This window comes from Corythoichthys intestinalis, chromosome 6 (assembly GCF_030265065.1).
Source record: "Corythoichthys intestinalis isolate RoL2023-P3 chromosome 6, ASM3026506v1, whole genome shotgun sequence".
In the NCBI taxonomy this organism is placed as follows: Eukaryota; Metazoa; Chordata; class Actinopteri; order Syngnathiformes; family Syngnathidae; genus Corythoichthys; species Corythoichthys intestinalis.
In genome coordinates, this window is record NC_080400.1 from 58,194,258 (window position 1) to 58,222,013 (window position 27,756).

Consider the following 27,756-nt stretch of genomic DNA (forward strand, 5'->3'; position numbering starts at 1 on the left):
ATTTCCGATTTTTTCTAATATATCTTGTTTTTCTGGCCTGCCCATTCAGACTGCTTTTTTCCACTGAGCTCGTTCAAGTATTACATATGTGCACTAACTCGTATCCAACACGCGCTGAGCGAACTGATCCGCATGCGCAGAAGCAGCATTAAAACATATGACTACACATCCGGGCTCCCATTTCAAAAGTTGTTTTCATTCTGCGTTTAAAATGGATGTCCCGTTCTTCACCATCAGCCAATAATGAGATCAGTTCTTTGTCTTTGTCCAGGTTGCTAGAGTTCTGTAGGCTTCGTGAACTAAGGTTGCAGAAATAAGAAAAGGATTTGCATAGATATGGTGCACTTGTACGACAAGTATACTTACTCAGACTACAAAAACATGTATTTTCCGCACTATAAGGTGCATCGGATTATAAGGCGCACTGTCGGTCTTTGAGAAAATTAGACTTTTTTGGTGCGGGAACATACAATACTTGTTATCAATATAGTTAATATAGTTACAGCACAGCAAAGTAGCCCACACAAGTTTTTCAAATTGCATTTTTTCAGTTTGATAGGAATGCATCGTTGGACTTAAAATTAGAGATATTCTTACTTCATTAGAGGTTTTTGTAAAAACAAAAAATATTGAGACCAATTATGAGCGTAAATGTGTTGTCGTTCACTATGTGACTTGTTTATTCAGGTAACATGGTGAAAGTTTTGCGGGGTCACCAGAATTGGGTCTACTGCAGCGCCTTCTCCCCTGACTCAACCATCCTGTGCTCAGTCGGCACAGGCAAAGCAGTACGTAAACATGTTCCTCTTCATTTACTTTGAATTGATTTGCTAGCTGATTGTTGTGTTATTGCTTGTGACTAGTCATGCTCAAATGAAACTAGAATGAAATTCAACCCATCCCCAGCCCTGCTCACCAATATTCACACTAAAAGCAACTTTCCCCTGTGTTATAAGTTAAGTGACCTGCATCTAGATTTCGTTTGGTTTTGTCTACTATGGAGGAAAAGCTTTTGGTATACTGAATTTTGCAAAACTCACAACAAACTGTTTGTACACACATCTACCTACATCTAGTTCAGTTGAGGTTAAAAGATGAAAGCAAAGCAAAAAGCTCAACTACGTACTTAGCATCAGAGGTGGGTAGAGTAGCCAAAAATTTTACTCACGTAAGAGTAGCAATACGTCAAAATTGTATTACTCAAGTGAAGTAGAAAATAGTCATCAAGTAAAAATATTTTTGGTGAAAACGATATTCAAGTAATGAGTAACTGCTTATATGAACTGTTATTCTACTGTGCTATAAACTGTTACATGAACATATTAGGCCAAAGAAATACACAAAAATCATTGAATTCTGACTAGAAAAATGTACAGAAATGAAACATCATTGAAATATCACCTGTCCAATGCACATTCGAGTAGTTTCGGCTTTATCAAATATTTTTTTTCAGCGGTTTAAAAACGTCACGTGATCGACCAGGCTGGCGTGATCCATAGACTTCATAATGTATTGACGGGACACGATAAATAGGGGGGCTGCATTGTTAGTGAGGCCATCAAAGCTGACCGAGTGGAATCGCAGACAAAGCGCTTTTTTTGTTGAAAAATCTTGTGAATAAATGCTTAAATCCCCTAATTATTTATAGATATGGATATATAACAGTCTTGATTCTTGGTTAAAAGCAAAAAAAAAAAAAAATGGTGTTCAGGTAGCATTTATTTTACGTAAATATGTCAAAGTAAAATGCTAGTCTGTTACCGAATGTAGCTAGCGGCCGCCTTATGTAAACAGCTTTTCCAGTGAAAATTCTTGTGAATAAATGCTTAAATCCCCGAATTCTTTATAGACATAGATGTAAAACAGTCATGATTCTTGGTTAAAAGCAAAAAAAAGTGCAGTTAGCATTTATTTTACGTAAATATGTCAAAGTACAATGCTAGTCTGTTAGTGAATGTAGCTAGCGGCCGCCTTATGTAAACAGCTTTTTCCGTTGAAAATTCTTTTGAATAAATGCTTCCGAATTCTTTATAGATATGGATGAAAAAGTGTCTCGATACTTGGTTAAAAGCAAAAAAAAAAGTGTAGTTAGCATTTATTTTACGTAAATATGTTGAAGTAGGGCTGAGCGATATGGCCTCAAGTACGTATCACGATAAATTGAGCAGATTTACCTCGATAACGATAAATGACTATAAATTCGCCCAAGCGGACTGTTATATAATTTGAATCAATGCATGGAATACAAATTAAGTTTCTCGTTGAATTTATTTAACCAGCTTTCAAATTAACAATTGCACATGCAGTCTAAACATTAAGTATTAAAAAAATCTTGTAAACAATAAGAATTCTAGTGTGAACATTTATAACAGCTTGTATGACTTGAAAAATGTACAACATTATAAAAATCAATATGACGACTGTGCAAGCATGTCATTCTAACACAAATGACTTACAGCTTTAACAGTACACTTCAGACAACTTATACTTCAGAGAACTTATTGGTAATGGCTGCTGTGACATAATTATTCAACACAAGTGTTTACGTCAAGGTTTCAGGTTTTTTTGTTTTTTTTTTTTCCGAAAGATTTTTTAATACATGTACCCCCCACACAGACACAACCAGATTAAAGCTGTATTGCTCTGATGCCAATGAAACATTTGAGGTTTTATGATGGCAGAATAAAGCAAACACATACAGAAAAATAGCTGTGGCCATTAAACTGTCATATTATACATAGTCTTCACTGTTGGATTATACTTTGTGCTGAGTGCTTTACCATCATGAAAGCTTTCAGAGAAATCACACAGAGATGCCAAATAACACGACATGATGATTGCTACATGAAGTCCGTGCCCAGTCCACTCATTAATTTCAGCCGTTTCGACAAGGTTAGAGCCGCTTTCCGACTCTTTCACGTTCACTTGTGAGCCTCTGTTAGCCGCTATCGTTAGCCTGTGGCTTAGCTACCAGAAGAAAGCACTGAAAGCATCCTCTCCTGATATCGTGAGAACCAGGGAGGACAGCGGGTGAAAGCCCGTCTGGAACCTGCCAAGAGTTTACTTAATGTCGGGTGAAAGTTTGGCAAAGCTAACTTAAGCCCGACTCCATCCCGTTTACTTGTAGCGTTAGCCGCTAGCGTTAGCCTACCGAGCTTCTGTTTGTTTGGCTTCCTGAAAACCACGTGGCTCCATACGTAAGCACACTGTCTGCTTTCTTAAAGGGGAATGAACATAGCCGAACAACACAGAGTCAAAGCGGGATGAAAAGACTATATTTTCTTGTTTTATTATATTACCGGATTTACCACCATGGTCAAAATTACGTCTGTCATCGTGAAAAATTTTGGTGACGGTAAATTTTCGGTTTAGTGAATGTATGTATTTATGTAAACAGCTTTTCCGGTGAAAATTCTTGTGAATAAATGCTTAAATCCCTGAATTCTTTATAGATATGAACGTAAAGCAGTCTCGATTCTTTGTTAAAAGAGCAAAAAAACGGGCAGTTAGAATTTATTTTACGCAAGTTTGTCGAAGAATAATACTAGTCTGTTAGACAATATGGTGGCAGCCTTACAACAAAGAGCTTTTTGCGTTTAAAATTCTTGTGAAAAAATGAAAAATATAATAATTACCTTGAATTCTCGAACAAATCACTCCTGCGACCAACCTTCCTGTTTGTATGCGGTACAGCTTTTGTACTTTTTCAACAGAAATCCGGCGTTAGATCGCTGATTGCATGTGTTTGTGAATAGCTCCCCTTGATGTGGACGGCCCCCTACTTAAACGCGAGGCGCAGTGCATGACCGATCTGACCCGTCAATACCTTTATGAAGTCCATGCGTGATCGTAGGACTTCCGACTGCAAGCTTGCGTCTGGTCATTTGACTGTACTGTTATGCCTGATTGGTATAATGGAAACGTGATTATTGTTGCGAAATTTCATTGGCGACACTGTGGGCATCACTGGCAAAAATATAGTAGCGGAGTAAGAGTAGCGTTTCTTCACAAATCTACTCGAGTTAAAGTAAACAATGTGGCGTAATAAAAATACTCCTAGAAGGGAATTTTTCTCCAAAAGTTACTTACATGTAACACGGTACTACCCACCTCTGGTTCACATGTATGCCATTTTAAACTAAAAAAAAAAAAAAAAATTGATAATTCTATGCTTGTTGTGCCTGATTGACCATATGGACCAAATCTATTTACTGTTTTATAACATGCTATCTTCTGTTGTTTAAAACATGTTGAAGAGTCTCTAGAATCCGACAAATTCTCAGTGAAAGTGATCAAACGGTAGACTTGTAGTTGGTAGTAGCTTTGACAGGCTGTGTGTGTCCCTACAGTGTGTGTGTCTTGCTCTCCCTGTCACAGGTGGTGGCAGAGCTCAATGTGTGATTGGTTTTGAGGGGAGCGCCGCGCTGACATTTTGAGCAGCCGGTGCAAACCGTGGATGCGCATTGCCCAAAGGCCTGCCTGGGGCAGCTTGGCACCTGACCCGCAAGGTCAATCTGTACGTAGGTGCTGCTCCGTGTCTGTCTACCTCTGCTGTTGCAGTTCCTCTTATTTATTTTATTAATTTCATTTGAAAAAGCTATCATTAAACTGGTCATTAATTACTCCCTCTGTTCTTCAGCCCTCCCGTGACACCACTTCCCTTTTCCCAAATTCACCTGTACACCCCACACTTATCTCAGAATAGTAGATTCACCATGTAGTTACACTTACTAGAGCCTGTTTTGTCATTTGGTCAGATGTTTTCTAGATGATGTCAATATAACCCATGTAGCCTAAGCCTACACTCTGTTAGTTGCTGCCAGGATGTTTCAGATGTTGATGAGATTGTTGTTGGTGACCGGGAAAAAATATTGTTAACTCAGTCCTTAACCCTTTAATGCCAGAAATATGAAGCAATTATCAGAGAATCCCAAAAGTTGAAAAATAAGGACCTAATGAAACCTTTTTTTCAAATTTGTAAAAAGAAGTCAAAATGAATATGTGTAATAAGCGCTCAGATATTTATAACCCTTGCTAAATCCTGTTTGGTTTTCTCATGGAACCTGCAGATGCATGTGTTGACTTGCATCCATCATTTTTTTTTCCATTAAGAAATGTCAAAATTCTGAATGAGTCTCAAAATCATGAAATTTTAGGTGTATCAAATGTGATACATTTCGCAATATAGTGTTAATGGTGCTATGAAACGTGACCCTATAGAACAATTAAAATGACTGTCCTAATGTAGTTTTACATGTAAAAAACGAATGTCACTCAAATCCATCAGTTGTTTTTTTTTTTTTAAATGATAGTTGTTCTACCTGAAACAGTAGATCAGGGAAGACCCACTTTTTTTTCAGAACAGGAATTGATAATCATCTCTAGCTTTCTAGCCTTGCGCTAGCTAGTACATGTTGACAGAATGACGCAACAGTCACATGGCAAGAAGAGAATAGAGCGTGCTAGCAGACTATAACATCTGCAGCTCATTCTGGGTGTGACGACATCTTCTGTTCGGAGATTTTTATAGTGGGCATGGTCAAGCCATCCGAGAAATGAAGACTACTTTTGAACTAATTTAATTATTACAGGTGCTATGAAATGGTGACATGACGAAGAATGTAAATGACTGCACTAATGTACTTTTTCATGTAGAAAATGAATTTGGCACTCAAATCTGACTCTTTTCTACCATTTCATAGTTATTCCACCAAAAAAAACAATGCTTCAAGGAACATCAGGAACCAGCTTGATGATTGATGATGATGATGGTGGGGTTGGCGTGGCTCAGTGGTAGAGTAGTTATCCCCCAAACCAGGTTGGGTTCAATTCTCCGCCCTGATGAACTCGTCTAAGTATCCTTGAGCAAGACGTTTCTCCTGGTGCTGTGTCACCAGGAGGTAATGGCGATGAGATTGAGAGAAAAATAACACTTATTTACCATAACACCATTACCATCATGCCTAGCTTCCTAGTGCTTCGCTACCTAGTACATGTTGACAGAATGACAGGACGCTCACACGACAATAACAACAACAGAATAAAAAGGTTATGGATAGCATGCTAGCAGCTAGCTCATTCTGACTGTGACATCAAATGCACCAAAATTAACTCGTTGCCCTGCAATGGCTGCCACTTATGGCCACAGATGTCCAATCTGTTTGAAGTGGGTCCAATACAAACGTATTGGACGTCTACTAGTGATAAACCCATTTAAATTCTTTTTTTTTTTCTGTGGCTTGGTCACATACACGAAGAATAGCTTTAAAATGACACCCTTTGAGAAAAATCTGAATGACTGAAAGACTTTCGTGTGGGACAATGGGGCTCAAAGCTATCGAGTCGCACATGAGAGGAGAAAAACAACAGTTACAGTGAAATAAGTTTTGTTTTTGTTTTTTTCTTCATCAGAACTTGTTGCGACCCGGGTTGGTCTTAAATTATATTTTTGAGGTCTTAAAAATGTCTTAGAAAGCATCAAATTTGACTTTTAAAGGGTGCAAGAACCCTGGATTTGTGTCCAAAAGTCTATCACTTGCTGTAGTATTTCATAGCACCTTTAAGTTTAACTTGGGTGGAAAATCAATGCATACTTCAAATCATGTTAAAATTGGATGACCGTGTGCACAATGGAACACATTTCATAGCACCTTTTTACTGTGAGGTGTTGCCCATAAATCAGAAAAGCAAACCTCACATTCTCCATAAAAGCATTGTGCCCTGTATTTTTGTGACTGTCACTTTTTTTGTTTTGTTTTTTTTAAACTTGTGATACTCAACTTGAAGGGAGCAATCCTTATGCTTCGATTAAATACTGGACCAATCTGCATGGTCAAAGCATTCGCAAGCCAGTCTTTCTAGCAAATGTTGATCAATGCAAACAAAATTTAGTAATGTCATCACCAGGCATTTCCTCCATGCCCACTAATATGATAAATGCAGGTCATAGCTTTCAACTTATCATTTTTTTCTGTGTGAGAGTGCATGGGTGTGTGGGTGCATATGTATACTTTGCCAGAGGTGTCAACCCTTTGGCCATAAAATATTCTTTTCTCTTGCAGTATCTGTCTCTCTTCGTAGGCTTCTGCCGGAGGTGCGAGCCTATTGTAAACAGAGAGAACTAAAACTCTGAAAGGGGAAACCAGTGGAGTAACATTATGTTACCTTAAGTTACTACTTGTTTTATTTTCTCTTTTTTTTTTTGTTGTTGTTGTTAAAAAAATAGAAGTATTTATTTAGTCATATGTAGTTTTTTCAATATTTATGTATATAGTTAAAGGTCCATGTAGTTTGACACTACTTAAAATACTGTTTATTTGAAATATGTAAATAATTTCAGCAAAAAATGTGACTGTTTTGTAGGAATGTTGCATTTTGACATTAGCTTTGCTTTTTTTGTGTAGCATGTGCACTTTTATTTGCTTTGTTTTAGATCTAAACATGCATTGTCACAGAGCATCATCTAATTCTATTAATCTCCTTTTTATTTAATTGTTAAACACTTAATGTGCAGACAGTAATGCTAGAAGTATGATATCAAAGCTAAATAATTTCATCATTCCGTTGATTTTAACATACCGTTCTTCACTTTGCAGGTGTTCTTATGGAACATGGATAAATACACGTTAATCCGGAAGTTGGAGGGCCACCACAATGACGTGGTGTCTTGTGAGTTTTCACCAGATGGGGCACTGTTGGCCACTGCCTCTTATGACACACGGGTCATTGTCTGGGATCACCACAAGGCCACCATCCTTCTTGAGCTAGGGTAAGACTTGCGTGGTTCCCAAATCCTCAATAAATTAGTTTTCAGCAGTCCTCTTAGTTTCGATCTTTTGGACAAAAATACAGCGTTATTCATAGGGATGTCCCCGATCCGATCACGTGATCGGAAATGGGGCCAATTAGGCCATTTTCCAGAGGATCTGAGTAAGGTGAAAAGGATCAGGTTTTTAATTTTTAAAGAAACATATATATTTTTGTTTTTTAAAGGCTGAAAAGTAACAAAATAAACCAGAAATACAATGGCATTGCCTAAAGCGAGGGTCAGCAACCCGTGTTTTAAGTGCCGCATGCGGCTCTTTAGGGCTGCCCTAGTGGCTCCCGGGTGCATTTTCAAAAATATTTGAAAATGGAAAAAGATGATGGATTTTTTTGTTTTGATATGGTTTCTTTAGGAGGACAAAAATGACAAAAACATTCTTAATGTTTTCGAATGCTGTAAAAATGGGTAGAACAAATATTAAATTTCAACATTTCTGTCAACGAAAAATTTGGGTCATATCCTGCGACACACGTATCTATCAGCAGGGCGGGATGCTAGGCAGGTGGCTATTGTAAACAAACCGGCCGCTGTGTGATGGGCAATGGATTCGAAAGAGAAAAATAACTGTGGACAACGGTGGATTCAGCGTTCCTTGGACCGAATCATTTGCATTCATTGCCAATGGGGAAGGACTGCCTGAACGTTTAATCTGTGGCGAGAAGTTGTCAAATAACAAAAAGAGTAACATGGAAAGACATTTCCAGGGAAGGCATGCTACATTTGCAGCCAAGTACCCAGATAGGAGTGAGAGAAAAAGTGACATTGCATTACTTCTGAAGAACATAAATGAGCGCAAAAATAGATTTAAGAAGCTTTGTTGCAACCCGGGATATAATTAAGCGTGGAAAACAGATGGTGAGTACATGAAGGAGACATTCATCAATACACCAGAACACCTATTGCAGACTTCAAAAACAAAACTGAGATAATACAGAAAATCAAAGAAATGCCCAGATACCAGACATGTTATGCAAGTTCCATTTTGTTGTTTTTCGAAATCTCAAAATAAAAATGACATCAAAAATCTGATTTCTTTATTGCATTTCTTTAATTTGATAAAAGCAATGAAACTATTAATTGTAATGAAGTTAAACTTGCGCTGGCATCATACAACAGAGTAGTCACGTGGTGCATTGGATGCACGGCAGGGAAAATAAACATTAAATCATAAAGCCTCATCATGTATTTTTAGCCAACTTAGTCATTTTGATAGTAGGGTAATATAGCTAATACTGATACATACAGGATGTGTTGCCTTCATTATAAGGCTCATGCAAGGTTTTTATATTTTTTGCAGTTCCAGACATATGTTTTTGTCCAATATGGCTCTTTCAACGTTTTGGGTTGCCGACCCCTGGCTTAAAGGAACAAAAATATATACGTTTTATACTCCACAACACTCCTGGAAAAAGTGGACGAGGAAGTACTTTAAACAGTACAATACTGTAACATTTTTGGAACTTGTGTTCAAAAAATTGATCGGGATCGGGTATCGGCAAAATTCTCAATATCAGGTGACTCGGACTTTGGTGCAAAAATCGGGACATCCCTAGTTATTCATATTTTAGTCATGTGATCGGATTGGGGCACTTATTGGTCACTTTCTGTTGATTTTTAGGGCATTTACAGGTCACTTTCTTGTTGATTTTGATTACTAAAAAGGAATTGACTCAAGAATGTCCCCAAATGTATAGGAATTGACTCAAAATCAAGAGGATGTAACCTGTAAATGCTCTACAGGAAGTTTTTTTTTTTTTTTTTAAACTGTGAGACCTTTTTAAAACGATATATCGATTCTTAGTGATAGCATATTGACAACCTCTTTGGCTACAAAATATCGCGATATATCACATGTTCGATATATTGTCACACCTTTAGTCTATATGTTGACAAAATAAAGGTAATACAGTAATCCCTCATTTTTCGCGGTTAATGTGGACCAGAAAAGCCAAAGTGAAAAACCACGAAGTAAGATTTGCTCCGCTACTCGCTCAAAGAAAATTTACAAAAAATTATTTACATGTATTTACATATTGTATACTTCACATATACTGTAAAGTACGGTATTTAAATCTATTTACAGTAATTTGCTGTCACTATGCAGTCATTATGTGATCCGTGGGGGAAACCTGGCACACCTCCTGGATGTCATGGCGGTCCACTCATGAGCATACAAATTTACAAGTAAAAATAGTTAAAACTCTCTTAGAGATGTTGGAGGTTTGTAGCCTGCTTTGGGTGCTGTCGAAGCAGGTAAAAAAGTACCGCTTAATATCTCTTCAGAAGCCGTGGACGTGTTTAGCGGTGCTCCATTTGTGGGTAAAAGTTGTTGGAGGTTTGTAGCAGGCTTTGGGCGTCTAAAAGCTGGTAAAATAGTCCTGGAGGTCTTTGGCAAGATGGAGTGCCCAATTTTTGGGTTAAAAAAGGTTTAAATTCCCCCTCATGTTGTGGAGGTTTTGGAATGGGCTTTGGGTGCTCTCTAAGCTTGTAAAAATGCTGAAAAGCCTCACTAAAATTGAGCCTTGAGGTTATGTTTTTCAAATCCTCGCGTAAGACGAGATAAAACGAAGTAATTGGCAGGGCGAGGCTACGATGTGCGCAGCTAATCAGCCCACAGGATAAAGGCACTCTTATTGGTGGTCAGATCTGGACAGACCATACGATCTTCAACTCCCAGCTCTGAAGGAGCTTCTCTTACATTCCTGTGGAGGCTGAGGACATTGAACCTTAGTGGTTTCCGTTGCTGAAGCTGCACCTGAGAGCTGTGGTCTTAAGGCCTTAGGTGCCTCAAGAGGTGGTAACCCTCGAACACCGTGGTGGAAATCCTCTTTGCATCATCAGCCTCTGAACTGCAGCACTCACTGGACCAGTTTGCTGCAGAGTGTGAACCGGCGGGGATGAGGGCCAGTACCTCCTCATCTGAGGCCATGATTCTCTGCAGGAAACTGGTGGATTGTAGTGAATGAGGTCCTGCCTCGAGTGAAGGACTTCAAGTATCTCTGGGTCTTGTTCGCGAGTGAGGGAACAATGGAGTGTGAGATTGGACAGCGAATCGGGGCGGCTGGAGCAGTAGTGCAGTCACTTTATCGCACTCATGCAACGAAGAGGGAGCTTAGCCGAGAGGCAACGCGCTACATCCCCCGTTCGATCTTCGTTCCTACACTCACCTATGGTCATGACCAAAAGAACAAGATCGCGGGTACAACCGGCCAAAATGGGTTTACTCAGGCGGATGGCTGGCGTCTCCCTTAAAGACTCAGTCGAGTCGCTACTCCTTTGCGTAGAAAAGAGACAATTAAGGTGGTTCGGGCATCTGGTGCAGATGCCACCAGGACGCCTCCCTAGGGAGTTGTTCCTGACACGTCCAGCTGGAAGGAGACCTCTGGGCCTAGGACCAGGTGGAGGAATATTATCTTGACACTGGCCTGGGAGCACCTCGGAATCCCCCAGTCAGAGCTAGTCAACGTGGCTAGGGAATGGGAAGTGGGGCTCCCTGCTGAAACTGCTGCCTCTGCGACCCGACTTCGGATAAGCGGTTGAAGATGGATGGATTCTTGGCGGCCTGGGGCGTGTCGGTCATACCAGGGACGACTTCGATGGTGGTCATTGGCTTTGTCATGTGTCAATCTCGCACCAGGAACCAATCACGCGCCTCGGATTAGTACCCGTAGATATGTAAATAGCTCCGGAGTCATGAACATTGTTTCGTTGAAAACATTCTCACCCATCAAAATGAAACAACATATTTCTTAATTTTATTTTTTACATACTTTGTAAAACCCTATGAATAACAAAACTGCAAATTTTGAAGCGCGAGTTGGCGAGGGATCTCTGCACACTACATTTTATATATAGTATTTTAGTTTAATTGTGTTCCTCCTTCTGCAGCCACCTCTTTCCTCCACCATCACCTATTTTTGCTGGAGGGTCGAATGACCGCTGGGTGCGCTCTGTGAGTTTCTGTCCCGACGGCCGCCACATTGCCAGCATTACTGATGACAGGTAAGAAATTCATTCTTATAACAAGAACAAAACAGCCATTTGACCGTCAGTGACCTTTGGAGTCTCTGCTTCCTGCATTTCGTGTCCACTTTGGTTAGTGGTGCGAAATGTTCCATGACCCTGTTAATGTTTTATCAGCAGCTTTTCTTTCCTGGCAGCAATTTCTGAACTTGTTTTTCCTACGTGTAAGATACGTGTTAATCGCCATTCAAAAGAAAATTGTTGACAGTTAGTTGAACATTCTGTGCTGTGTTGTGTTTTTATGGCTGCTGCCAGCGTAAATGCAATTTAGATAATAAGTGTACGTGCTATATTCAGTACTACATAGAATGTCTCAAGTGAGCTGACGGAGAACTGAAGGCTTCTGAGTGACTATCTTATCAACAAAGCTTTTGTTTGCGTCCTTCCTGTAGCGATGGCCTTCCTATTTTCATGTAATGAGTTTCTGAAAACATCCACTGTTTGCTGTTTGTCAATGTCCTCGTTCTTCAATGGTACTTTAGTGCACAGAGCAGCTACACTGTGCCTAAGTTGTCCAGATGAGTCACATGGCTATCGCTATGTAGTCATTTATCAAGCTCACTGCTGGCTGACCCAGCACTGAAATGTTGTTTTGCAGGGGAATTCCCAGAAATAATGCATGGGGAGGGGGAAAATAATTCTCTTTTTGTCCCTCAGCAGGAAAGTTAAGGAGACATTTTGAATTATAATTCAATGTGATGATTGTGAGTAAACTAGGTAGAAGAATGAGACACAAATGTGGAAAGTGGACTAAAAAGGAGAGAACGCTGTAAACGTTAGCATTGCGACATTGAGGCTGATGGTGAAAAAAGACAACCCACTTTAGCGTGCTATAAAACATTTGCAGTCTTCTCCAAAACGCAAACTTGCGGTTGGAAGGTGACACTTCCAACATAAAAAATAGCTGGTAAACAGCATTTGCAAATGAAAAAAATAGGGGAAAAATTCTATTACTGACACCACATTCAATGACGAAAATGGCTTTTTTTTTTTGCAGGGTGTAAAGCTTACGGTTAGCAGTTTAGCGAACGTACTTCTGGTGAACATTTCAAAATAAAAGCGCGTCTTGTTCGTCATATAAATAACGATTTCCGTCGTTAATCCCACATACTTCAGAATCCAGATTCAACACTAAGAATAGCTTTAAAATGACACCCTTTATGAAAAATCTGATTGGCAATGAATAATTATTATAATTGTTATAATACTATTATATATAGTAGGATATTATAATGCAAGGTTTTTTTTGTTGTTGTTGTTTTGAATCATGTTGGAAAGGCGAAGTCAGTATTCTGAATCTGTTTACATTCCATTCTTTTGCACTAGTTAATAGAGGCGTGTGAAATTTCCGATTCTTAGATTATTCGTGATTCGGCCGTGGAAGATTCGAGAACGATTCACAAACATCCAAATTTCGATTATTGAAATATACAGGTAAAGCAGAACTAAAACACAGTAAGCGCGGTCTTCAGGATGCAATGAGGAACGGACCGAGAGCAAATATCATGTTCAACTCATGCCGCTAGATAAAAAAACAAAAATTCCTGACTGCAGCCGACAGCTGGTTCAAACAACGCACAGTTGCTAGTTGCTACAAACATATGGCCACATACGGCTATAGTAGATATCACATATTTGAAGAACTAGATGCTAAATGACAGACGACGGCGGTGTTAGAACATATAAAAAAAAAATAAAAAAAACTAGATGCGAAACGACAGGCTTGCTGTTTAGTAGTTGCCACGTTGTAAACAGCCGCCATCTTAAAGCAGTAGACTTCTCTAGAAGGCTCTGTTGTAGTGAACCTAATTAACTTTTTATCTGAAATACTCCTAAATCAGCAAAATCTTGACTTGAATCTATCTTTAAATAATAAAAAGTTTTAAAACTTTGACATGTTATAAGTAGACAGAAGGGAAATTATGGAATACCAGGAGCAATTTTATCAACTTTAATGGTTGATTCACATCATTGAATCAATTGAATGTAGTTTAAAGCTGCTGATACAGAATGGGGACTTGAGTATTTTATTTAATGTTTTTAACTATTAACTCGATACTTAAATATTAGTTTGGTTTAGCCTTATAGGATTTTTAAACTATTTTGGAACTAATGTACAAAACATTAAAACGGGGCGGGGGTGGGTGACATCAATAATCGATTTATAATCAAACCGGAGCCTCTGAATCGTAATCGAATTGTTAGGTACCCAAAGATTCTCACCTCTACTAGTTAATGCTATCAGCATTTGACCTCATTGTTTATTTGTGATTTATTATTGTTATTTATGTTTATTTATACTTTAATAATGAATTTAAGTGTTCCAAAATGTTTTTGTGAAATAAGCATCAACAAAAATTTCATTGCTAAATTAGTTAAAAAAAAAAAAAAAATTGTTACGTTACAAAATAGTTACGTTACAATAATATTGGAATAAGTTGGATCACACAATAGTTTACCATGAAGATCTGCAAACAGTTTTTCACATCACTGTCCTGCTCCGTCACTAGAGCAGGAGTGCTACCTGTCACTAGCGAACTTGACACATGTAAGCTACTCCTCTCATCCCATTTTTGATGTTCATTTTGCTTTTGCTGCTCGTTTTGTGAAATATCGACAGGGCTATCCTTCTCATTAATATTAAGTTTGGGTTCAGATTGGAAGGGCAGAACCGACGACATGTTTATGTAGTTCGAGTGACACTGTGGAAGTCCGGCAGCGAGCCCATGTGATGTCAACGCCCTGCAACGCCAACAATAATAATGACGGCCAATTAGTCAATTTTTTGGTTTAAAATTTTACAAATTTTATTGAAACGAAAAAATTAAGAGGGGTTTTAATATCAAATTATTATAACTCGTACTAACATGTAGCACTAAGACGGAAAAGGTATTTTCTGCGCCATCGCCCATCTTTGCAAAATGGCGTCTGTATTTTATTTTGTCAGCAGTTATGACAAATTTATTGTTGGTGATGTATTGTTTGGTTTCATACAGATTTACATTCATATTGCAAAGATATCAGATTTTTTTTTTTTAAGCCTACATTTGAGATTTGAAAAAAATCTAAATTCGACAGTTAACACTGGGTGTCGTGTGAACGTAGGCTTAGTGTTCCAAATGACAGTAAAAAAAAAAAAAAAAGTTTTCCCCGTTCTCTCTCAAGCTACTTGGTTTTATTTTTTATTTCAGTAACATTTTATTGTTCACTGTTTGTTAACTGGTGTTTGTCTGAGAAACCTTTTTGATGATTTAGGGCTAAATGAAGTGTATTTGATTTTATTGACTACACTACTGCTAAAAATTCATAGTCCATACCTCTGGACTCGGGGCTGTATACAGGTTATTTGTTGAAGATACACTGACCGCTGTCATGTGAGTATGCGCTGTAAAAAGCTGGTTTCTTTACTCTCTTTAGACTGGTTCGTTTCTGGAGTATTGAAGAAAGAGCTCCTGAGGCCATCGCCTCGCTCTCCAATGGCCTTTGCTGTGCCTTCTCTCCTGAAGGAAGTGTCCTTGCTGCTGGGTAAGATTTTGACATTTTTACGAGCAAGTAGCAGCTGTTTTTTTGCACACTAGGTCACATGGCCATGACTAAAAATAACAGATTGAAAACCCAAACACCAAAAGCAAATATGCCAGTTATTACGAAAATGATTTTCTTCAAAAATGTCGCAAAGAAGAAATCCATTTCGAAAATATTTATTTAGCATTAACATTTCAACTTAACACATTAAACAAATTATAAATTGTGAAGACTAGCCAACGGCAATATTATTTGAACAAACACTATGACACATCGCCAAGCAAAGCTTAGGCATATCCGATTCCAATCGGACCCCTCAAATCATTCTAGGATGTTCTACAAAACGACTAATGAACAGAAAAACAAGCTATTTTCTCCTGCCTTGAATTGGAGTTTATCACTGAGTTTGTGAAGTTATTTAAAACAAAAAATTGCAGGTCAAAACATTAGCTTGAGCATCCAGGTATAGCAAACGCCACAGGGCCGAAAGACTAAAAATAACTTGGTGTTTCTGCCGTATTTCACTTTAGCATTGCACAGCTTGAATATGGCGTGGCTCTTGTCTGTTTTTGCAGTAAAAGCCAAAATGAAAATTTCAGACTTTTAAAGGTGCTTTGGGGCATCGTGCATCTCATCTCCGCCATGTTTAAACTAAGCTTGAGAATGATAAACCGATACGACCGGATATCCGGTTTTACAGGTGAGAGATACAGATGTATCGATATTAAAGTTACCATTCGACAGTCATTAGCCATTAAAAATTAAATGAACCGATAGTAGAGATAGAATTCGGCTATCGTGAGCACAAGAGTCAGTTTCTAATGCCTAGTTCAATGTATTGCGTAGTATGATAATAATTTAGCTTTTACTTCACATGCTGTGCTTGTGTCATTCACCACACAGCGCACTAAGATCGACACAGCACGCATAATATAATATGGACAAGCACTACTCACAGTCGTGGTTGCCTTAACTTCCCATGCATTTCGGCAGAACAGCTACTTGTCGCAGTCATTACCCGATCGTTATGCGCGTGTCATAACAACGCGAGAGCTAACGAAACCACTGCAACGCACGCTCCGTAGCATTTTCTTCACAGCCCAAAATGAAACTAGTAGTGGTAACGAAGCAACATGCTAAAACAATGGACAGTGTGATCACCCGACGCCAGCGACGTGCAGCGACTGATTTTCAACGCACCCAGAAAACAAAAGTCGGACTTTGAAGTGATGAAGGTAGCCAGATCTGTTTGCATGGGACACTGCTTGTGTGAAGTGTGGAGCGGTACGGAAATCGTGAGTTTTTAACCCTGAAAAATAACCCACTACAATGGTGAAAAGGGCGGCATATTGTTTCCACGAAACGCTGTCTACTTAAAAATGAAAATGTGGATTAATTGATCTTTCTCAAGAAAAATCTCTCCTTCAAAAAAGATATGGACAGTGATGAGGAATATAAAATGAGGAAGCACAGGCATAAGTGAATGAATTTGCTGTGTATTAGGTTAAAGTAATGATTATTGACCTGTCTAAAATACCATGTTTTTATTCCCCCAATTATACCAGTCGTAAAGCATAATTTATTATTTATTTATGATAACACTAGCAGGTTTAATTCTTTTTTTTTTTTCTAGAGCTGCTGCATATAATTAATTTGTAAGATGTTTACGTTGAAAGTCTGCACTTAAATTACTTACCTTTTGTGTTAAAAACACCAGGAAATACAGTAATTGAATTACTGCACTTTATTGTTGTCTGTCACTGGAGTTTTATTATCAATCCCATCCAACAAAATGATGGTCATATAGTAAGCCTTTTTTTTTTTTTTTCTTAAAAAAATAAAACATAAAATTGGTATGAAATTTTGTTTTTTAATTTTGCTATATTACAAATGTGGTCTTTTTATATGTTTAAAATACTGTACAAACACAACAAATATTTTCTATCGTGTTGTTTTCACTCTATCGAACCGTGTCGTTCTTACACTGTATCGAATCGTAACCTGTGTATCTAGATACATATCGAATCGGCTTTATGCCAGAGATTCCCAAGCCTAGTTTAAACGTTTGCTCCGTGGCGCCAAGCCCCGCGAGACTATAGTGTAAAGAAGCCACCCGTGATAACTCGCGCGAGATGTTACTTCAGCAAATTGCAAGGCATATCAGCTGCGCACTGCCATATAGTTGATGAGAGTAGAAGTGCAGTCACTATTGTAGGGCTGTCCCAAACGACTAATTTTCTCCCGATTAGTCGACTAATCTTATAATTTTTTTGATTTTTTTTTTTTTTTTTTTTTTTTACTAATTTAGCAATGATTTTTTTTTTTTTTATTTTTTTTTTTATTTTTTTTTATGCTTGTCAATTTACAAAAACATTTTGGAACACTTAAATTCTTGATTAAAGTACAAATAAACAAATAAATAACAATTATAAATCACAAATAAACAATGAGTTCAAATGCTGATAGAATTAACTTGTGCAAAAGAATGGAATGTAAACAGATTCAGAACACTGACTTCACCTTTCCAAAATGATTCAAAACAATTCTTAAAAAAATACCTAGCATTAATATTATAGTATACTGTAGTACTATATATAATAGTATTATAATTATTCATTGCCAATCAGAATTTTCATAAAGGGTGTCATTTTAAAGGTATTCTTAGTGTAGAATCTGAAGTATGTGAGATTAACGCCAGAAATCGTTATTTACGTATATGACGTACATTACATGCTTTTATTTTGAAATGTTCACCGGAAGTAAGTTCGCTAAACCGCTAATTTAAGCTTTACACTCCGCAAAAAAGCACTTTTTGTCATTGCATGTGTTGTCAGGAATAGATTTTTTTTCCTTTTGCAAATGCTGTTAACCAGCGATTTTTCATGTTTGAAGTGTCACCTTTTAACTGCAAGTTTTGGAGAAGGCTGCCTGTTTTATAGCCGGCTAAAGTAGGTCGTCTTTTTTCCCCATTCAACTCAAAGTAGCAATGCTAACATATATAGTGTTTAATATAGATGTGTTTTCCTATTTTGTATGTCTGAACTTTAATTCTACAGCGTGTTGATGAGAGAAAACCATCAGCACGCATGCACAAATGTACGCACGCACACACGCGCGCGCAGCGATAAAACGCAACCATGAAAATGACCGCCCTCATTTTTATTTACCACGCGATAAATGGACTTATTGCATATCGCGACAGGCTTAGCAACTTCAATAAAACATGTCATTAGTTAGTTAGACGGACTTACAATGTCCTGTCGTTATGATTCACGGCCGACGTGCAGCCAAGCTTGGCATTGAAGAGACAGGACACAACAGTGTACCCTCCTTTGTTTCTTTAAAAATAAGTCAATGTTTTGGACTCTGGTGCGCTTTTTTGGCTTTATGCCGCTTTCCCCGCTTGCATACCAAGCGTGCGACATTCTGAACTTTCCACGCATATATTTTTTTAACCCTTCATTAGCCGTCGACGGGATGTTGTGCTCGTCGACGGATTTACGTCATCGATGACGTCGACCATGTCGACTAGTCGGGACAGCTCTACACTATTGTTTATTTCTGCCCAAAGTACATGTGTGTGTATCGATAGACGGATTTTGAATCGATATGAGAATTGGGTAACGTAATATCATGATATAGCTCAGAATCTTTTTTTTTTTTTTTTTTTTTTTTTTAAACCTTTATAATCTGATCCTAGCCCCATAATGCAATTGGATTGATAAACATAGTTATGCTTAGCACGTAACCAATCATTTGGGTCACTGTTTAATTTTGAGAATTGGCTTTTGCTTGCATCATCATAAGTTCCGATTAGGTAATGTCCTTTCAGGATAAAAAGTCAGCCTGTATAGATATGCAGTAGGTCAGTTAATCACATGCTAAATAAAATGACGCCGGTAACTTTCCTGGCTGTGATTTATCGCTGGTTGCATGCGCGCATTTGCGTAAAATTCATGCAGAAAAAATAAGAAAACACATACATATTGTACGGCGTAAGCATTGCTACATTGTGGCTAATGGCGAAAGGTAATGTATAGTTTTACTAACCACTTTAGCCTATCATCCAATGGAAGTCTCTTCCAAAATGCAATCTTTGCAGTTAAAAGGTGACACTTCCAACATAAAAAACTGGTTTACAGCATTTGCTAATGAGGCTGAAAATTTAAAATATAATAATCATAAAAATGTTGCGTTTGTTGGTTTGGTTGCAAAAGCCTGAATTAATCCTTTCCAATTATTCCCCTCAGGTCATCATCAAAAAAACTTTTTTTTTTTTAAATTTAAGAAATTGCCTTTCATAATCTACGTCAGGGTTGTCAAACCAGTCCTCAAAGGATCGCAGTAGGTGCTGGATTTCATTCTAACCAAACGAGATTAATACCTTTTCACCGATCTGTCAGTAATACCTTTTCACCTATCTGGTGTCTGACAAGTGTAATCAGTTGATTGCAGTCAGGTGCTGCTTGTTTTCCCAGAAACCTCATTGGTTGAACTGCCTGTGTTGGATCTGTTGGCACAAAGCCCACTGCAGCCCTTTGTGGAATCGGTTTGACACCCCTGATCTACGTGCTTAAAAAATACATATATATCGGCTTACAAAATCGGCTTTGGATTTTGGCAGTCGGCTCTTAATTTTTTTTTTAGATATCTGCATCAGCATTTAAAAATCCCATATTGGTTGACCTCTAATTAGCAATAATTTATGAGACAATATAGTGCCCACTAGCGATGGTGAGATGAAGCCTCGTGAGGCATTGAACCATTTCAGCCAAATGGTTTGAGAAAGGGTTCATTTCTCAAAGCTTCATGTGAGCATGGGACCACCTACTGGTGAAGTGTTTGAACAGTCAGTTGTCTCAACCACACGAGTAACTACTGGTTTTTTGTTTGTTTGTGTGTATGTTAGGAATTAAGAAAATTTTGTTTGAACACATCAAATCAAATGTACAGAGTATCACATATACTGTATATAGAGCGATATCCTTCACTTATCGCTGTTAATGGGCACCATAACCGACTGCGTAAAGTGGAAAAACGTCAAGTATTGTAACGCCCCCAACGCATTTTTAATATAATTTTTTGTGTGTCTATGTAATATAAATATATGTAACCCCCGATTCGAGATGACGGGGTTCTGTTGTGAATGCAATTGTATTTGGGCTGAGAACTAGGTTCTCGGAGATTACAATAAGGAAAATAATGTTTAGTAACTGAAATAACTGGAGTCGAGATGAGTAACAAATAAATTATATTAATACGACAAACTATTTACACATTTAAGCCGGCAATATATACACAAATATATACAATAAAATAAACAAAAATTCAAACCAGACAGTCCGTCTAAATTCAGATCAGTTGGTTTCCGGGCATAAGCTCGCCATCTTCATCTGTTGGAAAAGTCTTTATCCAGTTTCGAACTCTTCATCCACATCCAATGAAAGGAACAAAAGGAGGAAACAAAAAACCCAGCCTGCATAACAATAATTAAATTATTGTACACAGCCTTTTTATCACTAAGTGAATCTTTTCAATAGCTATAGCTTTTTTTCCCTTGTCTAAATATTACATTGAACCAGTAATATTCACATATTTCAATCATATCCAAATCAAAGTTAATGCTTATGCATCTGCCATTCAAATGCAACATAACATCATCATCTTAACACAATGGTTACATCATTCTATGCTACAACATAACACAACAAACAATTCTTCATTGAATCCAAAGTTTTTCCCTGATTGCTAACGTTGGAGTCGCGCTAGCTTAGCGTTAGCATTTCGCTAGCTTCGTGTTAGCGTCGCGATTAGCATTAGCATTTCGCTAGCTTCGCGCCTAGCATTTAGCCAACTTAGTGAGAACAAAACTCACCAAGATGAAGTTTTTCTTTTAATGTGAACTTGGGTGGACGCAGGCTCCAATCCTCCGGTTCACATACACTATAAGTTCAAAATGATATTTTCAAATTAGCAATGATGAATGTCTGCACCATTTTCCTTTCATTTTGTCAACACTCACCAAGGAAATGTAATTTCCTTCTTATAAGTTGTTCAAACGGCCTTATTTCAGCGTTGAGTAAATTATTTTATTTCAACAAGGCTGACTTATTGGTTCCGAGCGCCAAGGAAGTTCACTACGTCCTTCCTCCTAGACATCCAAGCGGAAAAGAACGGAAAATAACCTTCGAGACAATATCTCGAGAGGGCGGGATCATGTTAATCGGACCAATTAAAAAACTATTATCCTCACATGTGAACTCACACGAGAAAAAGTAAAGCGTAAAACAACAACTATTTCCTTTTACAAAATAATTGCACTTTCAAAATAAAATGGCTTTATAATTTCTGTACTGGGTTACATGTACATAAAACCCTATAAATGCATATACTATCATTAGAACGTTATAGTTTGAAATATGAAAAAATTATTAATAATATAAGTAGCATTCATAAAGTAATGTATAAATCATACAGACTGTACATTCTTTCTCACTCTTTCTATCAATTACTGTACTAATCCTTCTCTCCTCACTCCTAAACCTTTCACTCTCCAAAACAGTTCAAACACCCACATTTTGAATCCAGACAGACCAGAGGTGATAATTTACTGTAGCGAGTCGTCAAACCGCACGGCAAAATCTAAAGCACTCCCTGAAGCAATCACGTAGTACAGCTGGCCAGCGAGGCTTCGGACGTCATCGTTTTCGGAACCTCCTCTAAATGAAGCGGGCCTCGGTACGCACTTCGCGGAAACGTCACCTAATTACTCAGCACACGCTTCGAAGACTGCGCACCTCGTTACATCACTAGCACCCACTAAAATTTATCATGACAGGTCATGACAGTAAAAAGCATTTCCAACCTAAACAAACTGCATTTATATTCATGTTTCGAGCCCAAAACGTTCCACATCTGGTCTAGAAAGGTTTGTTTATGTCACAATTTTTTGTTTGTGATTTCTAGGACTCGTGACGGCGGTGTGCACTTTTGGGAGTGTCCTCGTAGCACTGCTAGCTTGCAGCATTTGTGCAGGATGGCTCTTCGGCGGGTGATGACCACGCAGCAGGTGGAGTCGTTGGCCATTCCCAAGCCGCTCCGTGACTACCTGGCCTACAAAGTCATCTGATTTTCCTCTGATTTTCCCGCTGGCCGCCCACGCAGCCTGCCGGTTAGCTGAGAATGAATCACTTTGTCTCTGTGTTTTCAGAGAACTCTTCAAGATCTGTGAAAGTTGAGAGGATGCAGTTTGCCATTTGAATAACATCATCTCAAATTTGCAGCACATTGTCACAGAGTAGGATGTTATTTTGTATATATTTATTTTTGTAATCGCGTCTAATACGACGGGGCGCTGGGGCCAACGCGCCACCGGTGCCTTTAAGGTCAACTTTTTTCCTTCTGTATATTTGTCTCCTTCATCAATGAGTATTCAGCTTCTCCTTTCTGACTCAGGCTCACTTGAACAGTCTTCATCTTTTCCTCTGACTTGAAATGGCTGTTGCACTTAGTACAAGGAGCCTTGCCGTGATGCACGGTTGAAATGGCGACTTTTCTGTTTGCACATGGGTGAGCTCGCATCAGAAATAAGAGCATATCATTCTTGAACACTAGCATCTGGGTCCATTTTACAGCTTGCAGGAATTTACTGGCTTCCATCGTATCGGATACGAAATGCTGTAAAATTGAACACTTTACAATTGCTGTGTGTTAGAAGTCATTGTCATAATAATTGTGGATGTGGGATTCCGCGTGGGTTCCGTTCACCTGTTTTGGCGGCTCATCTTCAAGGGATTGCCGATAGTTTTTAAAAAATACCTCCGTGAAGTTTGCTCCCCTTCAGACGTGAATTTATATAAAAATGTCAATCATTTGTGCAACGTTAGTGTTTGTTTGTTTTGTGAAAAGTTTTGTTTGTGCTGCTATCATTTTTAAGGTATCGAGATATTAATTTCGAGTGTCGATGTCACGCAGCCCCCCCATTTATTGCTGTAAAAAATTTTGTTTGTGCCGCAATCATTTTATAGATATTGAGATATTAATTTGGAGTAGAGACGTCAATCGTGACCTCTCCGTAATGGCTGACACAGCGTACCAACTCTCTCAATAACAGGAGGGTGTTCCAACAACTAGCGCAAATGCAAAAGCTTGAGATATTGATTTCGAGTGATGTGGGGGATGCAGCAAAATTTACTGCCAATGGACCTGAAGAGGTGCCATTTGTTTGTGCTACGTTTGCGCTCGTTGTTGAGACACCCCTCCGTTATTGAGAGAGTAGGTACGCTCCATCAGCCACGGGAGTTGAATACGGAAAAGCTACGAGTGACGTCATAACTTGAAATTAATATCTCTAAAAGGATAGCATCATAAACGACAATTTTACAGCACAATCAAGCACAAATGTAGAATAAACCAATGGCACCATTTTGGGTCCATGTCTCATTAAATGGGGGTGCTGCGTGATGTCATCACTCAAAATTAATATCTCAAAAATGACGGCAACAAAATTTTATGCAGCATAAACGAGCATAAACGATTGACGCCATTTTTAGTCAAAATGGGGGCTAGTTGACCTCAGATTGAGCTATAAAAAGAATTGCAAATAGTAAAAAAAAAAAAAAAAAAAAACAGCAGCACAAGCAATTGACATAATTTATACATAAATTTGCGTCTGATAGCTCAAATGATTAATTGCCCTTGCAAGGTAAACTTGTATGCTTTCTCTGCTGTTCAAGAATGTTATTTGGATTGAGCTGTATACAATGGTGAAGAATAATTTTTGTTATTCTGAATCTCCCAAAAAAAGCCGATTTATGGGATATACTTTTCAAATTAAAAGGTGTAAACACTAACCGCTTCTTTCTCTGAGCAACTCCTTTACAAACAAAATAGGTTTACTTTTCCCCAGTCATGTTTGTTTATCATCTTTGTCCGAGCGCCAATCTCTTCCAACTGTGTTCAAAGCAAGTGTAGCACTTTCACCGTGCAAACTGACTCTGAAATAAGTGTTCTTTTCCTGCCCTCCAATGGCAATCAGTGTTTGAATAACCTCTAATGAAAACCAAAGCACCTCTTGCGCTTAGCTGTCAACTTGTGTAAAATCTTTTATACTCAACTCTGAGGTATATAATGTACAGTACATACAAAAAATGTAATCTTATCAATATGAACTTATTATTTTGTTGGTTTGTTTTGTTTTCAATAAATGTGAAAGTTTATAAGCGAGTCAAGTTAAAGCTCAATCTTTTTGCTACTTCATGTCCATCCTACGTGGAAATAAATCATTGGAAATTCTACGAGTCTAAATGCGGTCTCGCTAGATGCAAGTTTGCGTGATTAGGAATATGCACAATCCAGTCATGCTTTGCAATGCTCCATTTGTCGAGTTCCAGTTGTACTGTATGTGTATGAGAGAATCTGAAGGGAAAGTGAGACTGTTTAGTGTTAATGTCAGCAAATCAGTGCCGAGCAGCTGTCAGATTCTTCTGAGCAATAAGTTGTCAGCAGCTGAAGGTTGCATTACCCAGCGTGAAGGTACATGTACAGAAGAAGATTGATGCAGTATGAATTGCAAAAGTTATCAACTGAATGTAACCTGCCATTTTAAGGTAGTGTACTTTTTTTGTAGTTTGAATAAAGGCTTTTTGACAATATATTTGATCAGCGTCTCATTTTTGGTTGACATGAATCAGTACTATGCTAATATTCAATGAAGAGCAACCAGAGTGAGTGTGGGTGAGCAGACCTGGTTTCTTCCAGAAGAAGTCCAGTTTTGTTGTTTTGACAAGTCTTTAAATCTAATGCTATTGCTGTTATACATGAAGATTTAAGACTACCTTTTACTTTTAAATGCAACATGCATGAATTGAGACTGGTGAAAAACTAGGGCTGTACTAAATGATTACTTTTAAATAAACGATTAATTGGTTAAATGTCACTTTTTCAATTCGCAATTTAACAAAGTGTATTTAGGCATGTTGTAAGTAACATTGAAAACAAAATGAATGACAACTTCCTGCAAAAATATTTTATTACAGCTTCCTGACTACTGTAACCAACAACAACTGTTAAGTACATAAAACTTGTTTTTAATAAAGGTGCTGAGTATAAAACGAAATGTCTAAGTACCGTAATTTTCCGACTCTTAAGGCGTACCTGACTATGAGCCGCCGCCCACCAAAGTTGACATGAAAACCGCATTTGTTCATTTATAAGCCGCATTGGAATATAAGCCGCAGCTGTTCTCACTGTTATGGGATATTCACACCAAAAGATATTAACCAGTAACACACTATTTAACAGCTGCCTCATAAGACTCATCAGGTCATAAGACTAATGACACTGCTGTCAACACTTGTCGTCCAACATGCCTCCTTGCATGCATTGCAGCACTTCAGATGTAAATAACGATCAAAATTCCTTTTCCGTGTTTAGTTATTTCTTCAGTTACTCTTCCAGTTGTTTCATGAATTGCTACTTATGGTATTTGGTAACACTTTATTTGACAGTGACGCCATAGGACTGTCATAATTATTACACGGCACTGTCATGAGTTAGTCACAAAATTTACTGGGTGACACTTAATGACATTTGTCATGAGCATTCATTAATTCACATGATAGTGTCATGTTATGATTATGACGCCGCTGTCAAATAAAGTGTTAGCTATCAACCCAAATAAATCAACAGATATGCCGCACTAGACTATAAACCACAGGATTCAAAATAAGAGGAAAAAGTATATAGTCTAAAAATTATGATACACAAATTAGACCAAAGTACTGTTCATTCAAAAACAAAACAAAAAAAGTGCTAACGATTAACTTTTTTTTTTCTTGTGGGCAAAGCGCAGATATAAATTGTGTCAATGAGTCATTTATTTTCTTTAAACAAACTAAACAATCAAATGAAGGAGGCACACTGTAATGACTCAGTTTTCTTAATCAAACAGTTGTGCATAAATACAATCCAAATCCAATTTCAAAGCACACTCTCTTGTATGACAATTTACAGTTTGAAGGGGAGTTTGTGTTAAAAGGAGACTAAGCTGTTATACTAATGGGTTTATGTGGGAGGTTTCTTTATTAAAAGAAATGAGACAACTTTACTATCTAACAGTAACTCGTGCCAAAATACTTCTCCAAAGCACAATACAAACGGACACTTATGTAAGACACCGATTAGCATAATCGCTAACTAGCGTAGTGCACCGTGCTAAGAAGTAACGTCTCATCAACAAAGAATACAAACAATACAATTGGCTTCATTTACTCACCTCTGATGAAGAAAAGACAATCTAACTCGACGTTTCGTAATATTATTAATTCAGCAACCCAACCTGAGTGTAGCAGTGAACTCTCTCTCATTACATTACATTATATTACACACAAACAAGGACCTAAATGGGACTGCTCTTCGCTGCAAGCAAAAATCGATTATCAAATTAGTTGGCAACTAATTTTTTAATCAATTAGTTGTTGCAGTCTTGTTCTTAGCAGCCCTTTTGATTTGTGTCTTAAACTTTTGAACGAAAATACAGTTCATAGGTACCTCGAGATCCTAAAGCTTTGGTACACAAAAAAATCTCTTCAATGATTTTTTTTTTTTTTTTGATTTGCTCTATAAGCTTTTTGCTTTCTTATTATGAAAAATATTCCTTATACGAAAGATAATATGTACTGTAATAGATCATTCCCACTTTCAGCAATGTAGTTATGTAACTACGTTTTAGTACAAATGTAGACAAATGAAATGTACACACCACAATGTGCTTACATAACAAAAGAAGAAAATAACATTTTGGGCACAAACCGCGAGATAAAATAGCAAGTAATGGCTTCCGAAGTTAGCTTGCCTTTTAGCCCTCTGTGTTTGCTATGAGTTCGAGTAGTCAAGTGATAACGTCTGTAGAATGAGCTGGAACCTAACAAACTGGTTAAGCGCAACTAGGGGGCGACAAAGCATTACAAATCTATTCTGGCAATCAGAGAAAATGCCAGCAATGTTTATGCGTTTTAGTATAGCTTGGACGAATTAAGCAATTTACATTCCAACCGCTTTTCACTATACAAAAAAATCTATACGAAAGCCACTCTGGAACAAATTAATTTTGTATTTGAGGCACAACTGAATTTACTAGTCAAATTTTAGAATACAGTGAACTGTACATGTATACATGCTTATATCTTAACATTTTTAAATGGAATAGTGTATATGCCCAATACAGTCCTGAATGGTTTGATGAGTAAATGATGTGATTTGGACAAAAACTGTAGGACACAGGGGTGCTGGAAGTCACCCACAGCAGGGGGTGCTGAGGATCTTTTAATGTTTCCCTTCCAAAAACAGCCATTTTGGTCCAAATATGTGTTACCAATTAGCAC

At 37.9% G+C, this 27,756-nt stretch overlaps 1 protein-coding gene across 1 annotated transcript in view; it reads left to right on the forward strand.

Moving 5' to 3' along the window:
* The window catches only part of wsb1 (WD repeat and SOCS box containing 1), a 32,244-nt gene extending 7,218 nt beyond the window's left edge, over positions 1-25,026 (forward strand). The window contains exons 5-9 of the mRNA XM_057838455.1: positions 688-788; positions 7,596-7,768; positions 11,714-11,827; positions 15,266-15,373; positions 22,340-25,026. Coding sequence (XP_057694438.1) covers positions 688-788; positions 7,596-7,768; positions 11,714-11,827; positions 15,266-15,373; positions 22,340-22,502 — 659 coding nt within the window. The 3' untranslated portion in view covers positions 22,503-25,026. The remainder of the gene's footprint in view (positions 1-687; positions 789-7,595; positions 7,769-11,713; positions 11,828-15,265; positions 15,374-22,339) is intronic.
* Positions 25,027-27,756: the final 2,730 nt, after the last annotated feature.